The sequence below is a fragment of the Pseudonaja textilis genome, chromosome Z (assembly GCF_049901715.1).
Source record: "Pseudonaja textilis isolate UNSWEBS1 chromosome Z, rPseTex1.2, whole genome shotgun sequence".
NCBI lineage: Eukaryota > Metazoa > Chordata > Lepidosauria > Squamata > Elapidae > Pseudonaja > Pseudonaja textilis.
This window is the reverse complement of record NC_142008.1, coordinates 106,641,355-106,668,399: the sequence shown is the minus strand read 5'-3', so window position 1 is coordinate 106,668,399 and position 27,045 is coordinate 106,641,355. Positions and strand designations below refer to the sequence as shown.

At 37.2% G+C, this 27,045-nt stretch overlaps 1 protein-coding gene across 1 annotated transcript in view; it reads left to right on the top strand.

The window, feature by feature from the left end:
- Nucleotides 1-3,414: 3,414 nt before the first annotated feature.
- LOC113448507 (uncharacterized) overlaps nucleotides 3,415-27,045 on the top strand; it is a 25,780-nt gene continuing 2,149 nt past the window's right edge. Inside the window, exons 1-8 of the mRNA XM_087915989.1 lie at nucleotides 3,415-3,550; nucleotides 6,971-7,346; nucleotides 9,554-9,784; nucleotides 12,078-12,302; nucleotides 14,405-14,512; nucleotides 15,715-15,825; nucleotides 17,795-18,028; nucleotides 21,842-22,075. Coding sequence (XP_087772115.1) covers nucleotides 6,977-7,346; nucleotides 9,554-9,784; nucleotides 12,078-12,302; nucleotides 14,405-14,512; nucleotides 15,715-15,825; nucleotides 17,795-18,028; nucleotides 21,842-22,075 — 1,513 coding nt within the window. The 5' untranslated portion in view covers nucleotides 3,415-3,550; nucleotides 6,971-6,976. The remainder of the gene's footprint in view (nucleotides 3,551-6,970; nucleotides 7,347-9,553; nucleotides 9,785-12,077; nucleotides 12,303-14,404; nucleotides 14,513-15,714; nucleotides 15,826-17,794; nucleotides 18,029-21,841; nucleotides 22,076-27,045) is intronic.

Sequence of the window (27,045 nt, the reverse complement as noted above, 5' to 3'; positions counted from 1 at the left end):
CTGGATTGAGGAACAATGGTTTCTTGTCCCATCTTCCAGGTATTAACTAGAATACTGCTTTAAAAAGTCTGTGTTCCTTTTGCATACACTGCAACTTTAATATCCATTAATATTATTTATTTTAGATTTTTACTATCACTTGAATGTTTTTCCTCTTCATTTCTACCATCAATAAGATTGATACAACAGCACAACCAACTAGTTTCTTTGGATCTGGCTTAGCATATCTATCAGTGTTTTTAATCCCTGACAAGTTTAAAATGTGTGGATTTCAGTTGCCAGCATACTGAAGTCCACATGTCTTAAGGTTGACAAGGTTGAGAAACTCTTATCTGTACAGGTAGTCCTCGACTTATGACCACAACTGAGCCCAAAATTTATGTTGCTGAGTGAGAAAGTTTTGCCCCATTTTCTTGCTAGTGAATCACTATTGTTAATTTAGTAACACGGTTAAGTGAATTGGACTTCCGCATTGACTTTGCTTGTCAGAAGGTTGCAGAATCACATGAGCCCAGGACATTGCAATTGTCATAAATATGAGTCAATTGCCAAGCATTTGATCACGTGACCATGGAGATGCTGCAATGGTTGTAACTTCAAACAGTCACTAAATGAACTGTTGTAAGCTGCAGATTACCTGTATGGTTGTGCACTATAAATTATACCTTCGCATTAGGTGTGAATGCAATCATTTTAATTTTAGTAAACACTTGTCTAATGCAAATCATGGCCTGGCAGAACCTACAAATGCAGCTGTCTCTGCTCAGAATAATCCTTTATTACTAATAGGAATTATAATTGTATCACTTACATGTTTGAGGTGTTTTTCCAAGGTGATCAGGAAGATCAAGTTAAGCGTACCTTCCATGGAAACTCTCTGAGAGATTATGTGACGTCAGCTTAATCTATCCCATCAGTTTATAGGAGAAACTGAAGGTGCTCTAAACACTACCTTGTTGTTAACAGAAAAGATTGAGTGTAAAATCTATCAGCACCTCAAAAGAAACAATGAAATACAGCAATTAAAATCCAGTATTAAAACCCAATTTAAAACTGTAGGTGTAATACCGTAGGTGGTTAAATAATTAGCAACACAAGTGCATAGCTTACCTTTAGAAGGCCTCACTTCCAATGAAAGAGTGTTGGGTTATGTTCAATACTCATGGAAAGACGGGGTTGTAGTTTATACATGTGTTCATATGACATTCCAAGCTACCAATTAGCATCTATGGTTATCATAAGGCTTTCTGTACTGAGAAGAATTTTTAAAAATTAAACATTTGACATATCAATCAAAAGAACAGTTTTGTGTTCCCAAACACAAGTTGAAAATGATCTAGCTAAGCATAAGAATAAAAGCATAAAAAGCATGTGACTGGGTGGGCATGGCTTCTTTGACTTTTTTTTTTTGCAGCAACCAATGTGTCAAGGATAGGTGAGTCAAAACGGTGATTGAGAATAGGAATATGTGAGATCTTCTAATAAGCTTTATCTAACTTAATATTTGAAGCCTTTTGCTATAGAACATTTCCAGATTCTAGTTTAAAGCCTGGCTGCTACAGGAAAAATACAAATAATTTCAACTGAGAGCTCAAAAGTAGTCTAACTTACCTAAAATACAAAAATGGCTTATTGCTGTAATTCCTCCTGCTGCCATCTAGTGGCCAACTGCTGAAGCAAGTAAATGTTTCAAATCCCATTTCTACAGCTGTAATAGATGTTACAGTCCTCGACTTAAGACCATAATGGAGATCAGAATTTTTGTTAAGCAAGGTGATTGTTAAATGAGTCGTGCCTAATTTATGATCTTTTTGCCACAGTTAAGGAGTCATTGCAATCGTTTAGTGAATCATTCAGTCTTCAAAATTAATTCAGCTTTCCCTATTGACTTTGCTTGCCAGAAGTAGGCTGGGACAGTTGTAAATGGTAATCGAACATTACAAATACAAGCCAGATGCCAAGCAACCAAATTCTGATTATATGACTATGGGGATTTTGCTGTGAAGTGTGAAGTCTGGTTGTAAGTCACCCTTTTGCAATGCTATTATAACTTGAAATCAGTGGTTGTGAGGACTACCTGTATTGCCTCTTTTTATTAGAGCATAGTCTGTTATGTTTGCAGATTCTTTCATTAACTTAGTGCACTGGATTTGCACAGTGCATGGAACTATAAACTAGCCTTGCTTACCTGGATTTGCATCATGCTCCTGTCCAGAAAGTACCAACTGCACAGTCTAACATGTTGTATAAACTCAGCCAATAGTATGGATAATGTTACCTAGTTTGGATAATGAAACATCTGCAAGAAAACAACCAAGCTCAGGGGACTAATGACCCCTCAACTCAGTCAATGGCTGCAGTAAAAGCAATTTTATTAACAGTGATGATTGAGAAGAACAGACTGAGACTCCCATGATTTTCATATTTGGGCTACAATTTTTTGAATATCACTAGACAAGACCATTGCAGAGTTCTGTAATAGTTTTCTATAGTTCTTTGTTGCTCCTGCATTGGTATTCAGCCCAAGATCAAAGTATTTTTGTAACCTAGGTTTGGTTGCCTAAAGTACCTCACATAAAGGATGGCAAGATCTGTATGTTAAGAGGCAAATACAGGGGTCTGATTTAATATGTGATTCTGGCCTATATACGTATACAGCCTTGGAAAGCCTAAGGTACGAAGAGCTCCACAAGTTGCCACCAACCTTTAAATGATCAGTGAAAGCTTCTTATGCTTTCCTAGTTTGGAGACTTCAAAGTATGGTTACTAAAGCAATACAGCCATTTCCTATTGTTGTATATCAGAATTGATACAGAACATCAATTTGTTTTTACAGCTACTACTGTAATAACTGCTCAAATTTTTTGGTCACGTGCGATCCCCTGTACTGAATATCAATACGTAGTTTGAAACAATCATGCGATTTCTAACATTTACACGGGAGATGGGAAAACTGCGCAGAAACATATTTAATTGAGCGAATCCAAATGGTGCCCAAAGGAATTCAGCCTTAAGTTACAACCCACAAAAACTGGCTTCCCCATAAAGCAAAACCGAAAAATTCGTGAGTGACTCAGTTTAACTCAAAATGTGAACCTGGCCAGCAAATTCCCCAATTCCTCCAAAAAGGGCAATGGAAAATTTCGGGGTACAAAACTTCGGATCACTCTCGGATACCAATGAAGCGAGCTTGCTATATCTTTTTGCTGTCAGCCGTTCAAATTTTTGTAACATACAACGCCTCACACGTGGCGCTATTTCGAATTCTCTGCGCGTTCCATGCTTTTGTAACCCTAGCTGAACGTTCTAGTTGTGGTTTCTTTCAATTTAATTTCCAGGTGATTAAGAACCGCCCATCCCCGCCAAACTCTCTTAAGGGAGGAGGCCGAACCTAGTCACATGTTCCTTTGTGATCACATGACGAAGCGAGAGGAAAAGGTACGGACGTGTTTTTCTTTTTGCTACGGTTACTAAACTCTTCTTTTCTTTTCTTTTCTTTTCTTTTTTTCAGCTTCTTCCGACCCCTTTCAGAAAAAAGGGCTTAACTTAGGTAAGAATTTAAAAGTGGTCGTTTCTTTATCTTAGTGTATTCATATTGAGTCTTTGGATTCACGTGTCTCTCTCTCTCTCCCGCCGTCCCCATTTCTCTGCCACTTCTAAGTCTAGTTGGAGGGGAACCGGGTTAGTAGGAATTACAAAAATTCAGAGGGAATTTCTGAGTAGCGAAAAGAGTATGTCTTCGAATGAAGTTTGTTGGAAAAGGTGCTATCGGGCTGTTTTTTTTAAAAAAAACCTTGGAAATACGTATTTTGTGGAAGTCCGTATCTAAAGCATGACATAAGAGCCTGTTTGATGTAATAGTTAAGGCACCAGTCTAGAAAGCGGAAGACCAGGAGTCTTGTGCCAGTCACGTCTCTCAGTCCCAGGATGCAGGCAATGGTAAACCATTTTTCTAGTCCAGGCCGTCGCTAAGACTGATTTGTATTGGCATTACAGCTCGATTTTAAAGTCCCCTTCCGTAGAAAGATCTTGCGTGAGGGCTATTACCAAGGCTTCTGTTGATTTTTATCAGCTTGGCATATAGCTCAAACACAAAATGTGTTTGTTCATCGATAAACTCCTGAGTTCATTGCTTTTTTGCCTGTCCATGCATCCCGAGAGGCTTGTATTATGAATGCAGGGAAAACATGCATGCACTTTTTTTTTTCAGAAGTAAAAAACCAACTATGGTTTGTTGGTTTTTTCCAGAAAGTTTTGAGGGTACCTGGTTTCAGCTGTATCGGAGAAGTCTCATTTGCAATTCTGAAGACTTTTCTTCTCTCTAGCACTGTAAATTGATGAGGGCCAGCTGCAGTCCCTTCTCCTTTTACTCCCTTCCCCTTTTACTCCCTTCCCTTTTACTCCCTATATTAAACTAAAGGAAGAGTTCTAGCAATTGGAATTTATAAGCCATTACATAAATGTAATTGTTTTAATAATACTGTCTTTGTCCAGGATGGCTTATAGTGAATGTTTCTGGCTGCATTCATATGCAAAACCAACATGTGCTTTATTTAAGTCATAATGCCTTGGGTATACCCACTCGGTGGTAAACTATTTCAGTCCATTGCTTGGAAGTGTTTTTGATAAATCATAATTAAGCCATGTCTTAATATAGACTAGGTTCTGTTCTGAAATAAGCCTCAGTTCTACACTACAAGGATAAACAGTTATTTGTCAATATTTGATATATTGCTATTGACAATTTTCCTTCCAACATGAAACAGGGTCATGGAACAGTATGTGAAGAACTGCAGCTTACCTATGTTTGTTTTATAAATTTGTCCAGAAATAAATCCTAAAGACTTCTAAAATCCAAAATTTGAATAGGGAAGTACAAGTTATAGTTGAACTTTGCCAAAACTGAGTAGTAATGTGTTTTGAGACCTCCAGAACTGGTAGTTAGAAAGTTTCTGCCTTTGGTTCTGAATGGGAGACACTATCTTATTCAGACTTATTGTGCATTCTGGAGGCTTCTTCTGGCTTCATAGAGGCTGCTCAGTTGCATAGGTCAGTTGTACCCATTCCTGGATTGTAAGGCCCTGCTCAGGGTTACTTGTGCTTTACTACCACTTAATAATACTACAGGTAGTCCTTAATTAAAACTGTTTAGCAACCATTCAAAATTGCATTAAAAAAATGACTTGTACCTTACACTTCTGGTCCTTATTATAACCATCACGGTCACATTTTCAAAGTTCAGCATCTCCAGTGTCATATGATCATTTGCAACTGTTCCAGCTTTATAACAAGCAGGTTCAATGGGGCAAACTAGATTTGCTTGCTGACCACATGATTCCCCTAACAGCTGTAATGATTTGTTGAACAACATGAGAAATAAAATTGAGTACAGTTCATTTAATTGTCATGTTTAGCAACAGAAATTCTGATCAGTGTCTATGGAGATTTTCAGTCATCTAGATCGTGATAATTCCAAAGGTGCTTTTTCAAAAGGTAACTGGACTTTGTTTTCCTTGAGGACATTTCACTTCTCATCCAAGAAGCTGCTTCAGTTTTGACTGAATGATGGAAAATAGATTTATATTCCTGATTGTCACCTAGTTGTTAGCACTCTTTCTGAGAGTCATTGAGGACATTTATCTGTACCTTCAGGGTCACCTGAATTGTGCAAATGGGTGTGGAATCTTTTTGGAAGTTCCTTTTTTACTTTGTACAATTTAAGGGAAGTTCCAGGAAGGTTCAATATCTCTGTGCAGGGCTGCTCTTGAAAACTATGAAAAATTCAGTTAGTCCAGAATGCAATGGCACAGGTTATTATGGGTGCATCACACACTGTGTGTAACACTGCTACTGTACAAGCTACCGTACACTGGCATCTTTGATAGGCTTCCAGTTGCAGTTCAAGGTGCTGGTTATCTTCAAAGCCTTAAATGGCATAGAACTGGGTTACTTGAGGGACAGCTATCTCCCAAGAATATGTGCTCATCCGTTATCTTCCTTGGAGGGCTTGCTCCATATTCCTTTTTAAAAAAATCTTGTCACTAGAAAGTGTGACATTTCTGTGGTTACCCTTGTTTTGTGGAATGCTCTGCAGGCCAAATATTGTGGTTGTTAAGCAAACTCATTCACTATGGAGTGCTTTTGTCAACAACTGGCATTTGCATTTGCTGATTTTCAGCAAAAATGTTGTAAATTGCAGTTCATAACTCTGGAATGCTAGAAACAGCCATAAATGTTACTGGCAATGGTCATGGTGTTGGTATTTCAGAACTGAGTCACAAATACTTTTTGGGGAGATCGATTGTAAGTTTGAATGGTTACTAAGCAACTAGCTGAGAACTACCTGTATATTTTCCCCCCACTTTTATTTTTGATAAATAAAGGAAACAAACATAGTTAATACTTTTTTCCTCCTGTTTTTCCCACAATTTTGAAGTAAGTTGGGCTGAGAACATGGTTGGTTCGAAGGCTTTCATGCCTAAGGCAGCACTAGGATTCATACTTTCCTGGTTTCTAGCTTGTTGCCTTAACTACCAGATCAAGCTGGCCCTAAATTATTTTCTGAGCACTCTTCACTCTTAACATGTTTCTATTTCAGAATAATAGATGTGGTTATATATTGTTTTGCCCAAATTTGCTGGAATAAAACAGCTTAGATCACATGTTCTAATGAGCCATAATTAAACAAGTTGCATTATGTTATGATCAGTAAACAGTGAAAAAGCTGACTAGTGGCATCTAATCTACTATTTACTCTTTACTGATTTCCAGTTTTTTTCTAGCCCTTCAGAGGTAGCAAAATTTTATTGGTTTATTTCTGTGCTGGCTGGGAATTTGACGAGTTAAGCTGTTATATTCTTAGGGGAGGTTTGGTTGGTGAGAATGCATTCATTTGTTTTTAGGACCCGGTATAAGTCCCCAGGTGATATAAAACAATGGTGATGTTCTTGACATGTTCATTTGGCTTTAGGTACTGATGGACTCGGAGCGGAAGGTTCCCGATGACTTAAGATACAATGTATTGCAATTGCTAATCAACCACCCAAATGGTATCAAATTTGGGGACTTCAGTGCAGCTTTTTATCAGATCCATAATTTTCATCCCAAATTCTCTCATTATGGGTATTGTTCACTCAGACAATTGCTCGACCACATGAAAGAAACTGTAGTTGTAGAAGGCAAAAGATCATGTGGCTCAGTAATGAAGCTAGTAAGTGGTTTAAACCTTGATGGCTTGCTAGATGAAATAGAAAACAGTGGATTGGACAGTTTTGAAGAGGAAGATTCAAGATTGAAGGAGGAAAAAGGAAGAGAAAGAAAGGAAGATACAGCTGCATCAGCAGCAGGTAAATGCATTACCTATGGGGAAAAAGGCAGCCCAATACAGCTACAACTATAGCATTTGCCTCATATATTTGGCATTATATCTGGCTATCTGAAGCTTCATTTATTTATTTGCTTTATTTGTGTGCTGCCCATTCCCCCCCCCCCTTCCCTCAAAAGTCTGGTCAAAATTACAAGACTCTAAATAAATAAAATAACAGACTCAAATAAAATCCATTTATGAACCAGTTTCAAAATTATGGCTGCTGCAATAGCCCTGCATTTGTTCACCTTTATAAGCGATTGCAGGGATATTGCAGTGGCCCCCTTCCTATCTGTCCTACTCAGGCCAACACATTTCCCACAGCTGAAGCCTGCTTCCCACCCAGCCACTTAAGGGATCCTAAAGCTGGTAGAAGAAACTACTGGCACGCAGAGGACTGTTACATGTTATCCCGCACAAGACATCGTCTACTTCTGGTTAGTGCCAGGGCCCAGCAGCATGTAACTTGCTTTTCTATTTTTTTTTTTTTTTTGCAGAGAAGTATCTTGGCCGATGCGATCATAGATTCAGTTTTCCTACAGAGGCTATCTCATGTGAACCACATGCTAGACTCTATTTATTTGTGGAACCTCCTTAAAAAGCAGGACCCCCTAAAGGATCATGAGAATAATACTGCCTGCAGAATAGCAAGTGGTTGCCATGAGGCAGCCTCTGTAGGAAAGTTTAATTTCACATTGACCTGATGAGGCTCTGCAAAAAAAAAAAAAGGAAAGGTAAGTTTTATTTTATTTGGAAAATTTATATTGCTGCCTAGTTGCCCAGAACAACTCAAGGTGGCTTACAGGAAATAGAAACAATATAAAAGAAATAAAAATAATAAAATAATACCCTCAACACCATAATAAAATAATAACCTCCCACCCCAGTGACAACATAACACACACATACCAGCCATTTAATGTGTTCCATGCCACTCTGGGTTCCCCAGGCCTGCTGGCAGAACTTTGTATTTGAGGCCTTCCGAATGAGAGTTAGAGTGGGGGCCAATCTAATTTCCAGAGGGAGGGAGCCACCATGGAGAAGACCCTTCTTTTGGGTCCTGCCAGATGTGTTTCCTTAGGGGATGGAACACCATTCTTTGCCTCCCCATTCTAGTGGGTCAGGTAGATGTGACCAGCAAGAGACAGTCTCTCAGATAACTGGTCCCAAGCCATGAAGGGCTTTAAAGGTGATAACCAGCACCTTGAATTATTGCTGCTGGCTCCTGGAGCTTGTTTAGGAGCAGGATAAATCCTGCAGGTCTCTGGGTCACTTTGCATTCTCTTGCGTGACTGAGTGGCTGGGTAGGAGACCTAGGTCTATAAGTGGTAACAACCCTGTGGATGCCGGTAGCTTCTATTGCCCCTTATCCCTGAGGTACCCAGTGCTCTGCTTAATAACTCAAGTAGTCATTTAACATCATCAGGAAGAGGAGGGGTGATGTTAAGTAAGGTAATCATGGTATAGCTTAACAACCATCATAATTTGCAACTAATGGGTAGTTTCTATTATACAGTAGTTGTAACTCAAGGCCTAGCTGTATTGCAAGTTGGTTAAGACTTAAGTTTTTCTTGGTCTTATGACTTAGCAGCAATGCAATTTAATTGAAGCAATCACAAGTAGCCCAGTGCTCTATTCATTTATTCACTGGGTATATTGCCTGGTCTCTGCATGTCAGATAGTACATTGAAATGAATGACTGGATGCAAAGTTTCATAAAAGCATATCTTCACCTTTTATCCAGTCTTCTGCAGCTCCCTTGCATCTAATAATTAAATGAAATATTTGTCCATCCAAAGGTAATTCATGTTACAAAATCACATTTATTTGAAGCCATGTAACTGATGGAAATTATGGAACACAGAATGCTAACATGCTTCTCAGTCCTTTTAGATGATAAGAGCTACTTTTTCAAATTACAAATATAATAGATCAGCAAGAAATATTTCTAGGTTTCCACCTCTGTATGCTATTCCAGTTTACATTCTAATTAACATATATTTGATGATTATTGAGATTTCAGATTTCTTTAGAATGTTTATATAAGAATGACCAAGTTAGTGGCAGACTTGAGACAGAACCTCAGGGAGAAGACAGGTTCAGACTAAGATCATTTATAATATCGTTATAAAATGCTACATTAAGATGTGGATTGTTTTTTGATCACTGATTTGCATTATTTGGTAGATCTGGCTGAAGTCTTAGCAGGAATTACCAATCTTCTAATAAAATATGAGTCGGGTTTGAAGATTGAGAAAATCCAAACACTATTGCTTTCCACAATTGGAATTGATCTACAAGCATTTATCATCGCCAAAGGCTATAAGGATATCCTAACCTTTTTGGGTGACCAGATACCTAAGCTAATCATCAGACATCGAGAGAACCTTCACAGATGTGTTGTCCAACTTTCTGAAGGTATAGCACAGAGGACAGAACAGCCACAAAATCTCTATTTTAATAAAATTGATATAAATAATAAAATATAAATAGAATTTGAGTCCATATTTAATGTAATAATTAGAAATGTCTCTATATATTGTATAAGAAGGTTAAACTCTGATGGATCAGGTAAAAACTCTTATCAAATTTACCAACATTTTTTACATATCATCCAAACAGATGCCTCCAAAAAATCTGCATGGTTTATTTAACACCAGTCTATTTGCTTGAAATTAGAAACAAATTCCCAGAACTTTTTCTTAAAAAAGAATTTTAGTCTAGTTGTTATCTTGTGCAATTGATTAATTCAAATCAGATCTCGCAGATCATCCTACATGAGCAACTTTTAAAAAATGCATGAAATCCACTATATCTCAGAATTTCTGCCATATAATCCAAGTAGATTCAGATTCCACAAAACTGAAACCAGAACATTTTGGTTTTCCTGAGGGGAATAGGGCAAGGCTAGGATCCCTTACCTTTCTTCCTTTTCATGACTTGTGCACTGTCCTATCTTCTAATTTTCCCAGTGTATTTCTTTTTCTACAACCATTTAACAATTGCCTGTTTTCTTGGTTCAGGCATGTACATACCAAACCAGCCAGCCTATCTCCCTAATCACCCCAGTGCATTTTTTTGGTCTGCAAGAAAATGATGCAGTGATGCATCAAGCCATCACTTGATATCTTCAACAGCTGGACAGTCTATCTTCCTGTTGCTTTCTTTTCCTTCTTTCCCATTAATTACTACATGCCCTTCCTGTCAATCTTGGAATTTTGCCATTTTCTTGTCTCCATCCGGGCAACAACAGTCTCTTTCCAGAACTCAGTGTTTGGACTGGATACAGACCACCTGAAAGTATATGTTCTGTGCTCAGAACTGTTTGTGCATGGAACGTGTATATCCTTAGGGAACTTTAAGATGTGGCCGTTCTGATAGTGGTGGTGGGGAATTTGGAATTAATATATTTGGAAACTCCCATACTGGAAAACACTGATCTACCATGATTGATGGAGTTGCCATAGCAAGAAATACTTATCAGAAGCCATCAAAGTTCTAATAAAGGAGAGCATTGATGATGTTACCTAGTTCAGTTGTTTTCTTAGTCATTCCATTACCCAAGGTCAAAGAGCACTAAGGACCCTTCATAACAGTTCCTTCTACCTCTCTGACATGATTTGCCATAGTTTAAAATATTTTAGAGCAAGAAGACAATCTGTTTCTCAAAAAATTAGATACAGAATTCCTAGAGGAATGTTACGTTTTCTTCTGAAAGCATAGAGATCCTGTTCAGTAATGCATATCTAAATTAATTTATGGAAAAGTGAGCCCTTATTGCAATAATTATAATCTTAGTAGAAGTAATAGAGCAAAACATTCTTCTTTATCCTCTTTTTAAAAACCTGCTATCCTAATGCTCAGTTTGCCTCTTTCAGAAACTAGCCTTAATCTTAGTCTGGAAAAAGGGCTTTGTACTATTATTAAATAGAAATGATTTCTCAATGGCTAATGGGGACTACCTTCCAGGGAACACAACAGTGTGGCCTTGGTAGTTGATTTTTTCTACTTTTAAACAGATCATGAGGTCTGATCTGTTCATTTCAGGTTGATTGAGAATTTCTTCTTTCTTTCTCTTATACAAATTTCTGCAGGAGACACAGGGCTAAAAACTACCCTTGCTTGAATTTGATGGGATCCATGATAGCATTTATACGTAGCCTTAAATGAGATTAAGAGGAAGCTTTCAAATTCTTCATAAAATGTCACAAAAACTTCAGTGAGTTAGTTTCTTAATAAGACAATGAGAGATTTTGAGGAATGTACAAATATACTGTATCTGCGTATGTTGATGAAATTAGTTCCTAGCCAACAGTTCATTCTGTGGGCCTTCCTTCAAAACCTTTTCTAATCCACTTCCTTGAATTTAACCTGGTTGGAAAAGTAGCATCTCTTTTCACTCCAGAAAATGCATTTGGCCTTTTGGTTATTGAGCAAAGTGCTGTCTCCCCAAAAATATACTTAATAAAGCCAGAAGCAAAATTTCATTTGACTTCATAAATTTTCATCAATTTTAGGTATAGTTAATCTGGCTGTTTTCAAGTTCCACACTGAATTATTTCATCCTTTTGTAACTTGAAATTACAATTTGCGACTTTGGGAGATTTCTAGGAGCATCCAATGGTTTACTCCTGCAGTATTGATTCATTTATAGCAAAACTATTTACTAATTACCTAATATGAGGATTGAAATCATTATCTTCATTTGCAGATTTAACAGTTGTATCAGTGCCAATTTGTGACATCTTGAAATTATATCCTGATGGCTTGAAGTTGTCAAAGTTAAAAGAGGCGGTGAAAAAGAAATGTGGATATGACCTGGAAGTATTTTGCTATCAGGTTGGCTTTTGCAACATAGTTTCCTGCCTCCAGGAGATTCCTAAGCTGATAATAAACAGGAATAAAAGCAGGAATTGTAGGATTCAACTTAAGCCAGGTAAGAAAGGTAACTGATGGGCAAACAGATGTTTGGATAAATGAATATGGAGTGGCTTTGAGGCATTTAAAAGAGCATGCTTATGCTGACCAAGATAGTTCAGGCAGGAAATAGCAATAAAATAAAGAGGGATGTGAACTACCAATAAAGTGAAATTTAGCTTATATACCTAGTATTTCAACAGTCCTGAATGCCTAATATCACTTTCTGAAGTTCACACTAAGGTCATTGGTGCTAATACGCTTCCAGGACTGGGTAGGATGATCATGGAAGATGACACCTATTACTTTCCAGGTAGTCCTCAGTTAATGGATTACTCATTCAACAACACCATTGAAAGGATGGTATTTACAAATGATCTGTGAACTTCTGTAATTATTGCAGTCTGCTCAAAAACATCCCCAAATTTCCAACTGTTGCAAAATCCACAATCATGTGACCATACTTTGTGACTTTCCTATAGGCTTCCACAAGCCAATTCAATGGAGAAACCTGCAGGAAGTAGGGTGTTTTGGTCACATGAAGTCCTTGTTTAACAAACCTGCATAGACCTTTCTTAATGATGGTAACTGGGGACTGCTGGAATTGCCATGTCGTAAAATGGGGCAAAGCTCACTTAACAAGTGACTTGCTTAGTTGGGTTCAAATGTGATGGGAAATCATGGACCACCTTTTTTCTAATTATAATTTTAGCCTATGTGTATTCCAAAAGGAGAAAGAAATGGTTTGCCCAAATGCTATAAAAATCATAGTAGCTGCTGTATTCCATTATACTTGTGAAACAATATGATCAATTTTTATGTTTCAGTCACTGGAGGACTGGAATCTATACCCAAATACTTAAACATTTTAATATCAGTTTCATTCTCTTTGGTGCTTCATGAAATCTTTTGAGTTTCTTGGCAAAAACAACCAGTTGTCTGCTAAATGATTACCATTGAGGGCTCTCAATAGAATCAGTGAATGCTTTGAGTGCTCAATTGTCCTACTGTGATTGTGAAAGGATAGCCACATTATTCACATGTAGAAAAAATAGAACATAAGAACATTGTTGTATATAAATTAAACATGAACATTGTTTATAATTATAAGGATGCTAATATAATGAGTAGGTTTACAAATAAGCTAACATAATTATAAATATGATTAGAATCATTCTTGTACTACTACGATTGCTATCAGTATAAATGTTACTATTTCTTTTCTTTTGAAAAATGATATGCCTGGAAAATACACTGTATTCAGTGTATAAATAAAAATATCCTGACTTATAAAAAAGAAAAGAAAAAGCAGAACACAAGGCCCAATATATAACTGGGTGTAATGAGCAAATTGAAAGTTTTTCCCCCTCCTTTTTGTGTTTGAGCAAAGTCAACAAATTAGAAACAATAAGTGTCATAATTTTATACAGAAAGTCTTCATTGAGATCATTAGAACAACTAAGAATTTCAACTTCAGTGAGCTAACCCAAGGACTTTAGGTTCACCTGGACTCACTATGATGTCACAATGGAAAAGACAGTAGTGTCAAGAGATATATTAAGCAAATCCAACCAGTGTTAGGAGAGGAGGCATAAGCAAAGCTTACAACTTCATTGCTATCAATATCTGAAACAAGGGAGCCAAGATGTTCTTCTGAAGATATGGTCCCTGTACTGAAGAAGCTTTTGACCCAAATATATTTGTGAATATTGAATATAGCATTCAAATGATCAAGGCAAAATCAAATCTACTTAAATTTCTTGTAATTTATTATAGGAAAACTAATATTAAAATGATGTGTGGAGGAATATGAGCTAATTCAGTGTAGTGGATAAAGGTGCTAGACTAGTTATTCACTCTCAGCTTTAGGCAGAAGTCAAAGGCGTTTAAACCACTTTTGAAATCTTCCTTTATATCATGGTGAGCATGAAGTATAGCTAAATCTCCCTGAAAAAACAAATAAACTGAAAAACCACAGTCTGTGATAGTGTCCCTAATATGATACATAATCAATTTTCAATTTAATTGGCAATGTGTAGTCAGATTTTTTTTTCTGGCCAGATTTGTTTCTTTGGCTTTTTAATTTCTATACCTTTCACCCCTACTTGTCTACTCTTCCAGGTTACTCAAGCTGCTCTTCATCCCGATCCAGCCGTTCTCCTTCTGATTCAGAACAGCCTATCTGCACATCAAAGAAAGTAAAGCAAGCTGCATCTGAAAAGAAGCCTGGTGAGTTTGATCTGATTCACTTAACAACTGCCATTTTTTTGAATATGGCCCTTGTAGTATTCTTGGTCTGGTTTGATGTATTAGTTTGTTCTCCATGGCTTTTCTGAACTGTATACACATTTTGTATACATGCCTGTATACACATTTTCAGCAATACTGAGAGAAGTTATGGCTTCACTCACTGCCCTCTTAAGCAGGTACTATATAAGATGGACCTGAGAGTTAAGAAATTGCAAGACTTGCTGATAAAAGAAAGGATTGATTTTGAGAAGTTCAGCATTGCCTAGGGCGACAAAGACACATTGGAATTTTTGGAACAAAAGATGCCTAAATTAAAGTTGAACTATCAAACTAACAGGCTTCATTAGCTATCCCCTGGATAGATCCATTACCCTTGGTGATGGTTATTGGCATCCCTAATGTGGGGAGTGGGTCTTGCATGTACAACACATCTAGAGTATTTGGCTTTGGATTGGGCTACAAAAAGAAAAAAAGTTTGATGTCAGAGCTGCCTCTGTTCATTTCCTAGGAAAGAAAATCCTTGACTCCATAGATTTAGAGAAAAGTACATTTACTAGAAACAAACTGATAGCAGACAGTTTCAAGCAAGCTATGAGGCCAAAAAAATGTAAATCCAGATTCAAACACAGTATGCAACCACCTTACAACTAGGCAACCACATACGAGAGCCAACGGACTTGGCCTTGGAGATAATAGCAGTTGCAAAGCTGCAATGTAAGCTTCCCCCTATTCCCTCCCTCCTATTCTATGGTGGTAAGCAGCAGGCTGGCTGACATTTGGTCTAGTAAAAATATTGTGCTACAGTCTAAGCTGGCTCCCTTGGCTAAGAAACAAAAATGAGCACTGCCCCCTAGAGTCAAGACATGACTGAACAGGGGAAATCTTGATCTTTTTTAATGACTGGAAATTTTGCCGTTGATGGTTTCCATTTATCTGGAGGGAAGGATAATTGAGAAGGATGGAGAAAATGGTCTTTCATATTACCCAAACTGTGAAGATGGAGTGACCTTTCAGTTGCTGAACTGAGTAAATAGCCAACACCTTATTCATCCCATCCTATCTATCAACTACTAATAGTTGAGAATCTGTAATTGGATGGGGTTTTTTGGCCAGATTTGTTTCTCTGACTTCTCATATTCTGAATGTTCTCACATTTCCCCCCTACGTTTCTACTATTCCAGTTCCCTTCAGCTGCTCTTCATACCAATCCAGCTATTCTTCCAGTTCTGACTCAGATCAATCTACTGGCACATCAAACAATTCAAACGAAGATGAATCTGAAAAGATGCCTGGTAAGTTTCTATTTAATTCTAAAATTTTGGAAACAATGGGAACCAGGCTTAGAAAGATCAGGGAATGTTAGATGAAGTGGTCTATTTCTATGAAAACAGATTGTTAATACCATTAGGTATCAAGTCCTCTTGACAATCAAGTAGATCCTTTATCATTTCTGCACCTGCTATAATTGTTACTGCATATGGTACTCTCAGTTCAAACATGTACATGTTCTTTCTTACAATAAGTATGATTTACTTAAAAGTTTGTGTACAACTCTGGGTTTATAGGGCAGAACAGTCTCATATAACCCTAGAACAATTTTTTTCTACTCTGGTATGCTAAGGTGTATTGGAATTAGATTATCAAATTTCTCTTCTAGCATGTTTCAGAGAGATTTCTGGGAGTTGTAGCCCCAAAAATATCTAGAAGGCATCAATTTGAATTTTGCTAGATCATATCAACAGCCATGACCTTCTTCAGCCATATCATCATACCAACAGCTATCATCACCATCAGCCATAGTTCGCCATTTTTTCATTACAGTACAACAATAAAACTGATTATTCCATACAATATACTTCTCTTTTGCTGTTTCACAGTAATTAGTAGTTCTGCCCCATTCTAGAGCCTAAAGATTGTCATTTTGATGTGCAGCTCTTAATCTTTTCAAATGCCTAACCTTTTAAAATCCTACAGCATTCAGAACAATTTATAGTGAAATTGAAAAGATCCTGCCCAGCCCAATTTTACTTCTGTAAATGTGTGTCTCACATTTGCTGATCACTCATTTATTTATTAGTTTGGATATGTTATTTTTACATAAATATTACAAGATAATTCAGTTTATGAGAAAATCATAAAAGTTGGAAACCTGTGCAGCCCTGCTTGAAAATGGGAAGATCAACATTAATTCAAACAGCCTTCCACTATCTACTATCCATTAGTTTATTAATCTAAAAAATCTAATATTACTATTGTTAATGCATAATAGGACCCATGATAAGGATCAAACTATTGGAGAGTACCAGCATGAAAATAAGTAAATTAAAAGTGATCTTAATAAAGATTAGAAATTAGAGTATAATTGCTTGGTATCCTTTTCTGGAAGATGGCAAACCTGTAAAATTAAAGGATTGACATATTTTAAAAATAACTTTGGAAGGTCTTGGGAAAATGACAAATTAGAAAATGTGTACATCATGAATTCTTTGTAAAAGAATTTGCCTTTTTCCTTACTGCTTATTCCCCCGAAATATAGAACAATCTGCCCAGGTACAAACAGTGCTAAAACAAGAAACCAGCCATGATAAATCACAGAATAAATAGGATGTTCTAATCTAAACAAATAAGTGGTGCTATTTTTTTAGAATAGAATTTTTTTAGTTCTCTGTAGAGGTGAATATAGAAATGGAATTCGATCACTTTCAAGCAATGAGCCATTGGTTATGGTTTATGGTGGTTTTAACCATGGTCTTCAAACATGCCTGATGAAATAGTTCACATATTGTGTGTCAGCTTTGGAAGCCATATTTTACTCAGAAGCTTGGATGAAATTTGTTTCTGAGTGCTGAATGAAATGGGGAGTTTCATTGGAACGCTGACATTGTGCCTTATTATGCTGAGCTAAAACCAAGCAAATCGCACTATGGCTTAATATAGTATGTATGTATTGTCTCACAGGCCTAGTAAGTTGGTTTTAACAGGGTTGTTGATTGGAATCTAATTTGCTTTTGTATTCTTGGCCATAATACCTTGTTTTGCACTTTTCAGAAAAGTATTTCGTGGCCTGTTTAGTTGAATAAATGTTAAGTTCAGCACAAGCAAACACATGCATATAATTATTAAGATGGGATTCCTAAATATTTTTTTATGTGTGACTATATGATATTATGGTATTCATGGATTGGTTTGATGTATTAGTTTGTTCTCCATGGCTTTTCTGAACTTTATGCCTGTCTATATATTTTCCCTCCTTTTCAACAGTACTGGGCGAAGTCATGGCATTGGTCACCGCCCTCTTAAGCAATTATGAGAAGGGCCTGAGAATTTTCAAATTGCAAGAGTTTTTGCTGGTAAAAGATGGGATTGCTCTTGAAAACTTCAGTATTGCCCACGGTTACAGAGATACTGTGGAATTCATGAAAAAAAAGATGCCTCAACTAGTGTTGAGCTGCCAAAGGGACAGGCTTAATACTGTTGCCATTGAACCTCACTCAGGTAATGCATCCCTTGGATAGATCCATCACTTCTGGTGATGGTTATTGTCATATATAATGTGAGGGTGTGAGTCTTGGATGTACATACAGAGTATTTGGATGTGGACCGAACTACACACACACAAAAAAGTTTGGTCTAGTAAATATGTTGGGCTAAGTCTAAACCAGGGGTCGCCAACCTTTTGGACCTCAGGGACCACCAAACTCATAATTTTAAATCCCAGGGGCCACTAACTGGTTCTGTGGGCATGGCCTAATTTGTGGGTATGGCTTGGTCATGTGACTGGCTGGGCATGGATTGTATGTTAATATTATAAATATTTATATAAATATTGAATTTCTAAAAAAAGAGCAACTTTTACCCAAAAGCAGGCAGGCAGATTAAGTTGCTCACAGAATCATTCAGTGATCTATCTATCTGCCATCGGCTAGCTCAGTCTGTCATATAAAATTTGCTTGCTGTGAGTCTGCACTGAATAATAGAAGGGAACAGGGGTGGGATTCTACAGGTTCTCTCCTATTCGCTAGAACCGGTTGTTAACTTTCTAAGCAGTTCGGAGAACCAGTTGTTGGAAGAAATCTCCTTTTGTTTTTTCCCACCCTTCTTGCATTCTTGGTAGTATGCCTAGACTTACTGTTTCCAAAAGAGCTTTGTTTTTTCTTTGCTGGTACTTTCTTAACGGGGAAGGGTTGCTTTAAGCTTTTTATACTGCTGTTCGGAGGAAATGCTCCCCTGTTGGGTTAGTTTGAAGAAATAATTGAATAATAAAGCAGAGCTGCCAGAAAAAAGCTTTTAATGACAAGGAACCAAGATGAGTGACATTCAGCAAGGCTTCTTGGCTAGCTAGAAAGATTGACATTCAAACATGAGTCTAAAATTGGTGACCATTCAAAGTTACAATGACACTGAAAAAAGTGAGTTATGACCATTTTTCACACTTACGAACGTTGCAGCATTCCCACTGTCATGAGAAGCCAGGCAAGAAGAAGCGCCCCTTGATGTGAATGACATCGAGTTGGCCACCCCCACCCAGTCACATGATCAGAAAACCACACCCACCAACTAAGACACGGCCACAGAACCGGTTGTTAAAAAAATTGAACCCCACCCCTGTAAGGGAGGTTCAGCTGTGCTTAAAAGCAGAGCCTAAGATCTAAAAACTAGCTAGAAAGCAAGAAATCCAACCATTCCCTGTTTCCTAGCTAATCTAAATCTCCAGGCACAGTAGAACAGCTGATGGTCAGAAAAAGGAAAAATAGCAATTTAGCAGGAAAGTTTGCCGGGTAAGGAGTGAGTGGACGGGAGGGTTCCCGCGGGCCACGTGGGCGGTGCAGCCTTGTATTTCTGCACAGCCTGGATTAATTGCTTTGGGGGGTGCTCTGGGGGATGAGATTTCTCTGTGGCCCACCAAACTTTTCTCATGGCCCACCAGTGGGCCGTGGCCCACCAATTGGCAACCATTGGTCTAAACTGTAATCCTCCTTCAAGTATGGAAATTGGCCAGTTACTTTCTTGGAGTCCAGTTTGAAGTTTAAAGTTATTTGAAGTTGCATTGTTTATAATAAAAATGGTGACTTGCATCCTATCTTCATGGTTACAGCCATTATACTACTCCCTTGGTTATGTGATCATAATTTAGGCATCTGTCAACTGTCTTGCTTTTGTGATGGTTGCAGCATCCTGTAGTCACATGATTCTTATTTGTGACCTTCATTGGTATCTGACAAGAAAAGTCAATGAAGGAAGCTAGATGTGCTTAGTACCATCTGATTCATTTACCAACTGACATCATTCACTTAATCACTATGAGTCTGATCATATAATGATTCACTTACCAAATACATCACTTAATGACTGAATCCTGGTCCTGGTTGTGATCATGAGTTAAGACCTATCTGTAAAATCCAATAAATAATCAATTCCCTGCTTTTCACTTTCTTTTCCATCTGGTGGTAAAAGAAATTTGTAAATTTGTCACTATTTTCTAACACTATCAAAATGCAATATTTACAATGACCTACAAGTTCTCCCTGAAGGGAATCACCTGCCATTTATTAGTCTTGTGAGCAAGTTAGCTACTCCTCATCTTTTCCTGCACCTGGCTACTCCTGGTTACTCTCACTTGAGTCATGTGCATATTCTTTCATTTAGTTAAAAGAAGGTTTGTATAGAACTGCATGTTTACAGGGCAAAATAGGCTCATATAAATCCTACAATTGTTTTTTCTCCAGGTAGAATAGAACAGTTTTTTCTACTCTGGTATCCTAAGGTGTGTTGGAATTAGAATTTCAGAACTCTTTACTGGCATATTTCAGAGAGTTTTCTAGACTTGGAGTCCCAAAACATATAGAAGGCACCAATTTGAATGTTATTGGATCATATCAACAACCCTTACCATCCTCAGCCATACCACCATTTTTAAATCAAAAGCTTTACCACCATCAGCCATGCTTCACTTTCTTTACTACAGTAGAACCTGTGGATATGAGTATCCCATACAATAGACATTTCCTGCTGCTGTTCCACGGTAGTTCTGTTGCATTCTAGAGTCCACATATTGCCATTTCAGTGTGCAGCTCTTGATGGGCGACTCTTCACAAATGTACCTAATGTTATTAAGAGTTGCTCATTATTCCATTCAGAAAAAAAATTATAGTTACACTTTGAAGTTTTTCTTAGCCCAGTTTTTTTTGTTTTTTGTTTTGCTGTACTTACTACATCAGTGATGCTGTGTTGCTGATCACATTTTTTTCTGTATAGTTTGGATGTGGTTCTTTGTACATAAATATTCCATGGTAATTCAGTTTATAATAAAATCATGAAGGGAAGATACCTGTGCAACTCTTCTTGAAAATGGAAAGATCAACTTAGATTCCAACATCCTTCACCAATCCACTATTCAGCTATTAATCTAAACATTCTAATATTACTATTGATATTTCTTGACAGGGATCCAATCCTACTGGAGGGTACCAGAATGGGAACCAATAGATTAAAAGTGTTCTTAACAAACCTTAGAAATTAGAGTATAATTGCCTGATATCTTTTTCTAGAAGCTGATATATTTGTAAAATGAAAGGATTAATATATTTTATAAATATCTTGAAAGTCTTGGGAAAAAGACAAATTAGAAAATTTATTAATTTGTAACAGAATTTGCCTTTTTCTTTACTGCTTATTCCCCCGAAATGTAGAATACTCTGCCCAGGTACAGACAGTGCTAAAACAAGAAGCCAGGCATGATAAATCACAGAATAAATAAGGTGTTCTGAACTAATAAGTGATGCTATTCATTTTTGTTTTCTATAGAGGTGAATATAGAAATGGGATTTGTTCCCTTTCAAGCAGTGAGCCATTGGCTATGGTTTATGTATGTTTATATAGACTGTTTTAACCATGGTCTTCAAACATGCTAGATGAATTAGTTCACATATCATATTGTGCCTTATGCTGAGCTAAAACCAAGCCAATCACACTATCACTTAATATATAGTATGTACATCTAATCATAGGCCCGGTAAGTTGGCTTTAACTTGGAGTTGTTGATTTGAATCTAATTTGCTTTTCTATTCTTGGCCATAATACCTTGTTTTGCATTTTTCAGAAATGTATTTTGTGGCTTATTTAGTTCTACCATAGCATATGTTAAGTTAAGCCAAAACAAACAGTTGTATATAATTATTGATTAAGATGATTTTTGTTATAAATATAGCCATTGTGGCATTCTTGAATTGGTTGGATTTATTAACTTGTTTTCATGTTTTTTTTCCTGAGTTTCATGTCTCTGTATACATTTTCTCTTCTTTTCAACAGCACTAAAATATGTCACAGCATCACTCACTGCCCTCTTAAGCAGGTATATGTCGGGCCTGAGAGTTATAGAATTGCAAGACTTCTTGCTGGTAGAAGAAGGAATTGATCTTGAGAAGTTCAGCTTGGCCTTGGGACACAAAGACACTGTAGAATTTTTGGAGGAAAAGATGCCTCAACTGAAGTTGAACTATAGAACAAACAGGCTTAATAGCATTGTCATTAAACCTCACTCAGGTAAACTCTAGCCTAAATAGATCCATCACTCCTGAGTGATGGTTATTGGTTTACAATAATGTGTGTGTGTGTGTGGGGGGAGTGAGTCTCGCATGTACAGGTTATCTAGAGTATTTGGATTTGGAATGGGCTACAAAAAGAAAGAAAAAAATGGTCAGTTACTTTTTCTGACTGCAAGCTGTCTCTAAGTGTTACGGAGCAAATAAGTAACATGTGTCAACATGAGTTTTAAAAAATAAAACAAGATACAAATCTGTAAGTGGTCTTTAATTTATGACCATTCTTTTAATCAGTTTAAGTTCAACTCATGCTGAAAAACACGACTTAAACTCATCCTTGAAGTTACAACCATCATATCACCCCCTCGACTGTGTGATCAAAGTTTAGGCGCAATTGTCTGGCATTTGTGATGGTTGTAGCATCCTACAATCACATGATTATGATTTGCAACCTTCCTGGCTGGCTTTCAATAAGCAAAACCAATGAAGGAAACTGGATGTGCTTAAGAATCATCTGATTCAGTATTAACCTGCATTTGTTTAACACCTAACATGATTTGCTTAAGAATTACGGGAAAAAAAATATTGCAAAATTGGGTCTAGTCACATAATGTCTCATTTAACAAGCACATCGCTTTGTGACTGAATACTGGTTCCAGTTGTGTTCCTAAATTGAGGATTATCTGCAAAATTTCCAGTAAATAATCTCTTCCCTGCTTCCCACTTCCTTTTCCTCTCCATCCAGTGGTAAAAGAAAGCTATCACAGTTTTCTATCAAACTAAAATGTTAAAGCTAGTGACCACTTGTATGACTAACTTTGTCACTTGTATCCGTACGATTTATATTGACTGTTTCCTAGTATGATTTGATTGCTTATTATACCCTATGACTATTATTAAGTGGTGTATCTTATGATTCTTGACTCTTGACGAATGTATCTTTTCTTTTATGTACACTGAGAGAATTTGGACCAAGACAAATTCCTTCTGTGTCATCCCTGAAGGGCAATGTCTGCCATTTGTTAGCAAGTATACAATGGCGGAAAGTTGCACAGATTTGGAAAAGGCCCATAATTAGGGATAATTTTATAGGGGAAAAGTAGGGGAATAGTGCCTGCTTAGAAAATGGAGGACTTTCATAAAAAAATAAAGTGTTGGGAAATGTGCATGGGACACCAGTCGGTGATTTTCTGTGCATTAGGGTTCACTGAATTAATTAGAATGCGTTATTAAATTGTCATAATGGTTGGAAAACAGGGTGCGATGGCTCAGCAGTTAAAGGTGCTGAGTTTATAACTGGAAAGCTGACAACCTGGGTTTAAGACCTGAGTGCTTAGTGATTGGATGAGCTCCCGTTATTTGCTCCAGCTCCTGCCAAACCAGCAGTTTGAAACCATACAAATGGGAGTGAGATAGATACCACACAGGTGGAAAAGTAACAGTGTACTGTGTGCCTTGGGGTATTACTATAGAATAAGAATAGAATAGAATAGAATTATTTATTGGCCAAGTGTGATTGGACACACAAGGAATTTGTTTTGGTGCAAATGCTGTCAGTGTACATAAAAGAAAAGATACATTCGTCAAGAGTCAAGAATCATAAGATACACCACGTAATAATAGTCATAGGGTACAATAAGCAATCAAATCATATTAGGAAACAGTTAATATAAATCGTAAAGATACAAACAATAAAGTTACAGTCATACAGTCACAAATGGGAGGGGATGGGTGATAAGAAGTGATGAGAAGATTAATAGTAATAGTAGTGCAGACTTTGTAAATAGTTGGACAGTGTTGAGGGAATTATTTGTTTAGCAGAGTGATGGCGTTCGGGGAAAAACTGTCTTTGTGTCTAGTTATTCTGGTGTGCGGTGCTCTATAGCGTCGTTTTGAGGGTAGGAGTTGAAACCGTTTATGTCCGGGATGTGAGGGGTCTGTAAATATTTTCACAGCCCTCTTTTTGATTTGTGCAGTATACAGGTCCTTGATTGAAGGCAGGTTGGTAGTAATTGTTTTTTCTGCACTCCTAATTACTCTCTGAAGCCTGTGTCTGTCTTGCTGTGTTGCAGAACCAAACCAGACAGTTATAGAGGTGAAGATGACAGAGTCAGTAATTCCTCTGTTGAACTGTATCAGCAGCTTTTTGGCCTGTTTGAGCTTTCTGAGTTGGCGCAGAAAGAACATTCTTTGTTATGCTTTTTAATGGTTTTTGATGTTAGGTGTCCATTTTAGGTCTTGAGATATGATAGAACCTAGAAATTTGAAGGTCTCTACTGTTGATATTATGTTGTCTTGTATTGTAAGAGGTGGTAGTATGGAAGGGTACATATGCTGGCCACATGACTACAGAAGTGTCTTTGGATAAATGCGGGCTCCCTCAACTAAGAAACAGAGATGAACATTGCCCCTAGAACTGGACATGACTGGACTGGGAAACCTTTACCTCATTCTATCTGCCAATCTTCCCCTGCATTTCCATTCCTTGTTTTGTTATATCTCCGCAATGGATAAATAAGTTTTGGAAAATATTGTCACTAATGTGAGCTTGTACTTTTTTAACAGCTATCTACAGTCTTTCTGTATGAAAGTGCATTCTGGGATTTTGTTCTGCTAAGGAGAGTTAGCCTTTAATTGTTAGCATGTTTATTTTCCATATTGCTCTTTAAAAAAAACTAGCTTTTTGATCTATATAACAACAGAAGTCAGTATTTGATTGCTTAAATTTCTTCTCCAATACATCCCAATGTTAAATTTACTTTGTGAAATGCTCCAGTTCCTCCTCTGGAATCCATAGGAACAGCTGACCCGCTAAATTCTGATCTAGGTAAAACTTTAAGCTTCTTACTTATAAAGATAGAGATGGTTTTCAAGAAGACCTGCAATAGCCTGTAATTGTTAGCATGTTTATTTTCTATATTGTTTTTTTAATTAACCTTTGAGATCTTCACAATAATAAAGATCAATACACAATTGGTTCAATTTCTTTTCTCCCAATACATTATGATGTTATCTTTGTTCGATTTATTTATTTTTATTTTATTATTTTATTTTGTCAAGCGATTATAAGATAGCGGGTTATAAGTATAAACATAGTTATGAATACATGAAATGGATACATATAAGAAAAATAGAAAGAAACAATAGGACAGGGATGGTAGGCATGTTTGTGTGCATAAGCCCCACCCCCCACAGACCTCTTAGGAAAGGGTTGAGGTCAATAGTGAGGTCAATAGCAGACAGTCTAAGGTTAAAGTTTTTGGGGTTTGGGGAAGAAACCACAGAGTCAAGTAGAGTATTCCAGACATTGACTACTCCGTTGCTGAAGTTGTATTTCCTGAAATCAAGTTTGGTGTGGTTCACCTTGAGTTTGTATCTATCGTGTGCTCTTGTTATGGTTGAAGCTGAAGTATTCATTGACAGGTAGGACATTGCAATATATAATTTTATGTACTAAGATCAGTCTGAAGGCGGCATAGTTCTAGATTTTCTAGGTCTAGAATTTCAAGTCAGGTGGCATAAGGTATTCTGCAATGAGTAGAGAACTCTTCTTGTGAAATATTTCTGGACTTTCTCAACTGTATTAATATTAGAAACGTAATGCAGGTTCCAGGCTGATGAACTGTATTCAAGTATTGGTCTAGCAGATGTTTTGTATGTTCTACTTAGTAGTGTGATATCAGAGAAGAAACTACCTAGGATTAGATTAACAACTCTTAATTCCTTTTTGGCTATGTAGTTACAGTGGGCTCTAGCACTTAGATAATTAGAGATGAGTACTCCAAGGTCCTTTACAGAGTTTGGATCATCAACAAGGTCTTGATTATTCAGCTTGTATTTTATTTTCTGATATTTTTTGCCAATATGTAAGACAGAACATTTATCTGTTGAGATTTGAAGTTGCCATTTGTTTTGACCATTCTGATACATAGTCGAGGTCTTTTTGAAGGGTGGCAGTATTGTTGGTGGTATTGAATAGCTTTACATCATCAGCGAAGAGAATGCAGTTACTCTTAATATGATCACAGAGGTCATATATGTAGAGTATGAAGAGAGTTGGTCCTAGAACATTACCTTGGGGGACACCACTGTTGATAGGTACAGAATTTGATAGGATGCTCCCAATTCTGACCATTTATTGTCTGTTTGACAGGAATGCTTCTATCCAGTTATGCAGGTGTTCAGGGATACCATAAGATTTTAGTTTTAGGAGTAGTTTGTCATGTACCACTGAATCAAAGGCTTTACAGAAGTCTATGTAGATTGCGTCTATTGCTTTGCCCTGATCGAGTTGTGTAGTCCATATGTTTTTGCAGTGTCAGAGTTGCAGATTACAGGACAGTTTTTTTCTGAACCAAATTGTTTATTAGAGAGTAGGTTGTTTGTCTCTAAGTGGAGGATGATGGATTGGTTAATAATTGATTCCATGACTTTACAGGTGATGCAGCATAAAGAGATTGGTCTGTAATTTTCAACTAGGCTGGGGGTCTCCCTTTTTGAAGACTGGGATGGCTGTGGCTAATGACCATAGGTTTGGCAAGGAGCTGGTCCTGAAAGATTTTTCAAAGATTATGCTTAGAGGTTCAGCTATGGCAGTGGATAGCTTTTTAAAGAAGTAGGCACATATTCCTTCTGGTCCAATAGATAGAGATGGTTTTAGATTGCATAGTGCCTTTTCAACATTGTCTTCTGTAAAATCAATATGTATTAGATCATTGTAGTTGTCTGTGGTTCGACTAGGAAATACTGGGCATGATCCATTGCTGTTTACAAATATTGAGCCAAAGAATGTGTTAAAGAGGTTGGCTTTAATGGTGTCATTGTTGCAGTCTTTACCCTTAGGTCCTTTCAGGGGTGGGATACACCTTGAGTCTTTTAGTTTGTTGTTTACAAAATTGTAGAAAGTGCGGGTGGAATTGGTGCGTAGAAGGTTTTCCTCTTGTTTAATGTGATAATTGATGCATTCAGTCT